Genomic DNA, 3,227 nt, shown 5'->3' on the forward strand with positions numbered 1-3,227 from the left:
TGAGCTCTGGAGCCTATTATTTGGAGAATGCGCAAGGCAAGGCATTGAAGAGGCCCTGGAACGCTTATCATCTTAGAAAATATTATCCTTGATTTGATTGCTGATGTATTTCATTTCGAATTTTCCTATGTAATCATTTGGAATTCAATAAAATTATGTTCTTCTTTTTAATTCCTGAATGTTGTATTGGAAGAAGAGAAAAAAATTTTATTTTCCTACTTAGGCTGTGCCTAGTAGAGGAGCAGAGTTGGGGCGGAGAAAAATTTTATTTTTCTACTGAGGCATTGCCTAGTAGAGGAGCAGAGTTTGGAAGAAGAGAAAAAATTTTATTTTCCTACTAAGGCATCGCCTAGTAGAGGAGCAGAGTTGGGGCGCGGAGAAATTTTATTTTCCTACTTAGGCTGTGCCTAGTAGAGGAGCAGAATTGGGGCGGGGAGAAATTTTATTTTCCTATTAAGGCATCGCCTAATAGAGGAACAGAGTTGGGGCGCGGAGAAATTTTATTGTCCTACTAAGGCATCGCCTAGTAGAGGAGCAGCGTGAGAAATTAAATCTTCCTGCTAAGGTATCACCTAGTAGAGGAGTTAGAGGGCGGAAGTGTTGAATTTCTATTTTCCTTCTAAGGTATCACCTAGCAGAGGAGTTAGAGGGTGGGAGTGTTGAATTTTTATTTTCCTGCTAAGGTATCACCTAGCAGAGGAGTTAGAGGGTGGGGATGTTGAATTTTTATTTTCCTGCTAAGGTATCACCTAGCAGAGGAGTTAGATGGTGGGGATGTTGAATTTTTACTTTCCTGCTAAGGTATCACCTAGCAGAGGAGTTAGAGGGTGGGATGTTGAATTTTATTTTCCTTCTAAGGTATCACCTAGCAGAGGAGTTAGAGGGTGTGAGTGTTGAGTTTTTATTTTCCTGCTAAGGTATCACCTAGCAGAGGAGTTAGAGGGTGGGGATGTGGAATTTTTATTTTCATGCTATGTGGAATTTTTATTTTCCTGCTAAGGTATCACCTAGCAGAGGAGTTAGAGGGTGGGGGTGTTGAATTTTTATTTCCCTACTAAAGCATCGCCTAGTAGAAGAGCTGCGTGAAAAATTGAATTTTCCTTCTAAAATTTCACCTAACAGAGGAGTTAGAGGGTGGAGATATTATTTTCCCTAGCAGGTTAATAATATCATATACAAACTCCGAAGAAGCCATAAATTCAAATGCAAAATACTCAATGTTGCGTAAAGCGAGTTCATACATGCCAAAAGTGTGCAAAAGAAAGTAACCAAATGTAAACATCGCGAAAGTCGCATAGTACTATGGAAAGTAAATCAGTGCAGAAAGTAACAGAATATGGCTCGAAGGCATACAATGTCTGCAGATATAAAAAAATAACAAAAGTAACGGTCTAAGAATCGGGGGGGAGACTCGCTACGAAAGCCTCAATGTCGATGAAGTTAGTAGGGGCGCCTGGCGGAGGATAGCCCTGAGCCTTGAAGAGGTCGACCGCACCCTCGAAACCCACCTCCAGGAAATGGTAAGCTTTAGGAGCGCAGATATCGTTGAACTCCTCAGACTTGAGGAATTCTTCCTTGAATGAAGAGGCTTCGGAAGCGTGTTGCGCCTTGGCGTCCTTGAGGTCCCTATGGATTTGTGCTGCCTCAGCTTGAGCAATCTTTAACTCTTCCTTCAGCCTCTGGTTCTCCCTCACACTGTCCTCTGTCAGTCGCTAAAGCTCGTGTTTCTCTTTCAGAAGCTCTTGTTTTTCCTTCAGAAGCTCGTCACCTTGAGCTTGGGACTCCGAAAGCTCCTTAGCATGTGTCGCTTTCATCTCATCGATAGTAGCTTGGAGCTGTTCACGAAGAGCCATGCCCTCGCGCAAGTCTTGGCAGGCAGTAGATCGAGTGGTGTTGGCACGCTCCACCAACTCCGTTATGTACATCATGCCCTGGATAAGTAGACAAGAGTGAAATGATGACTAGAAAATCATACATGTATTGGACATCAATCTAGAGACTAGAAGGAGAAATATACCTCAGTGATGCTGCTGCATGTCTGGCGAGTGAGGTCTGACCACCCCAGTGAATTCATGAACGCTGCATCCGTGTCGGAAGGAAGCTGATACATTATCTTCTGAGCCAGCTGAGTAGGACCCCGCCCGACGATGGCCGTATCTGATGTGTATAGAGGATGTACCCCCGATTCAGGGGGAGGCCCCTCATCCGACCCTGACCCTTCTGGAGAAGAGACCGACACGACTGAGATCTCAAAAATCTTGCGCTTACCAGAATGCGGGATTGACTGGGCTAGGATCAATGGACGCCTTCTTCTTACCAGGCGGAGGAGGTGGAGAGGAGGCTCGCTTTGGGGTGGAGGAGGATGAGCCTGCCTTCTTCTTCGCAGCAGTAGTGGAGCAAGAACCTGTTTTCTTCTTCTTAGCAGCATTGCAATCTCCCTTTGTGCCCGTCGTGACTGCTGGAATGACTGATTTCTGTGGGGCAGAGGATGAACTCCCAACTTTCTTTTTCGCAATCTCACGTTGCAGTGCGGCATTCATGATTCTAACACCTGCAAATAAAAATAATGAACCAAGTGAGAATATCATCAAAGAACACAATAAGCGAAAGAGAGACAGAAAGGGTGAAGAGATGAGAATATCTACCGGCGTCCTCCTTCAGTTTAATTTTTGCGGGGCTTAACCCGGCATGGCACAGGAGATCTTCAGACAGAAGTTGGGGAATGCTAAAGCATCGATCTCCTAATACACTCATTATCTCCAGATACTCCTTATCTTTCTTGTAACCCTTGGAAAGGTCGGGCTTGGTGAAAATAGGGTACCAATCCGTGAAACAGGTCAATTCCTTAAGAGGCTGGATAAAGAAGTAATATTTTTTCCAATCCTTCACATGACTAGGGGCCCCCTCGAAAAGCTTATGGGTAGACCGACAAGTCACATAAAAAGGTCCTTCTTTTGATCTGGACAGAACAAAGAAGTAGGAGAAAGTGGTGCAATTCAAAGGGAAATCTAAGACCCGGAATAGCACAGCAAAACAGCTTATCAAGCGGAGAGCATTGGGAGTTAGCAGACCTAGATGCACCTGATAGTATTTGCTCAATTCTTGGAAGAAATCGCACAAGGGAAAAACGAAGACCGGCATCAAGGTGGTGCTGAAAGAAGGTGTAGCAGCCCTTGGGGGCTAGGTACGTTCGGTCCTTAGCGGTAAGAATGATGATCTGATGGGAG

At 44.7% G+C, this 3,227-nt stretch overlaps 1 protein-coding gene across 1 annotated transcript; it reads right to left on the minus strand.

Annotated features, from left to right (window-relative positions):
• Nucleotides 1-1,060: 1,060 nt before the first annotated feature.
• Nucleotides 1,061-2,536, minus strand: LOC142533397 (uncharacterized). The gene is made up of 2 exons (XM_075640148.1): nucleotides 2,018-2,536; nucleotides 1,061-1,931 (listed from the first exon to the last, which is right to left on the minus strand). Exons 1-2 carry the CDS (start codon nucleotides 2,534-2,536, stop codon nucleotides 1,713-1,715), a joined length of 738 nt encoding a protein of 245 aa, XP_075496263.1. The 3' UTR covers nucleotides 1,061-1,712.
• Between the last annotated feature and the right edge of the window lie 691 nt (nucleotides 2,537-3,227).

Source organism: Primulina tabacum, chromosome 18 (assembly GCF_025594145.1).
Source record: "Primulina tabacum isolate GXHZ01 chromosome 18, ASM2559414v2, whole genome shotgun sequence".
Lineage (NCBI taxonomy): Eukaryota > Viridiplantae > Streptophyta > Magnoliopsida > Lamiales > Gesneriaceae > Primulina > Primulina tabacum.

Bases quoted from the DNA above. Each gene is read 5' to 3' on its own strand.
- LOC142533397 (XM_075640148.1), bottom strand. From the start codon at position 2,536: ATGCCGCACTGCAACGTGAGATTGCGAAAAAGAAAGTTGGGAGTTCAT. The intron at 1,932-2,017 runs GTATATTTCTCC...CTACTTATCCAG, and splicing joins CATGCAGCAGCATCACTGAG to GGCATGATGTACATAACGGA.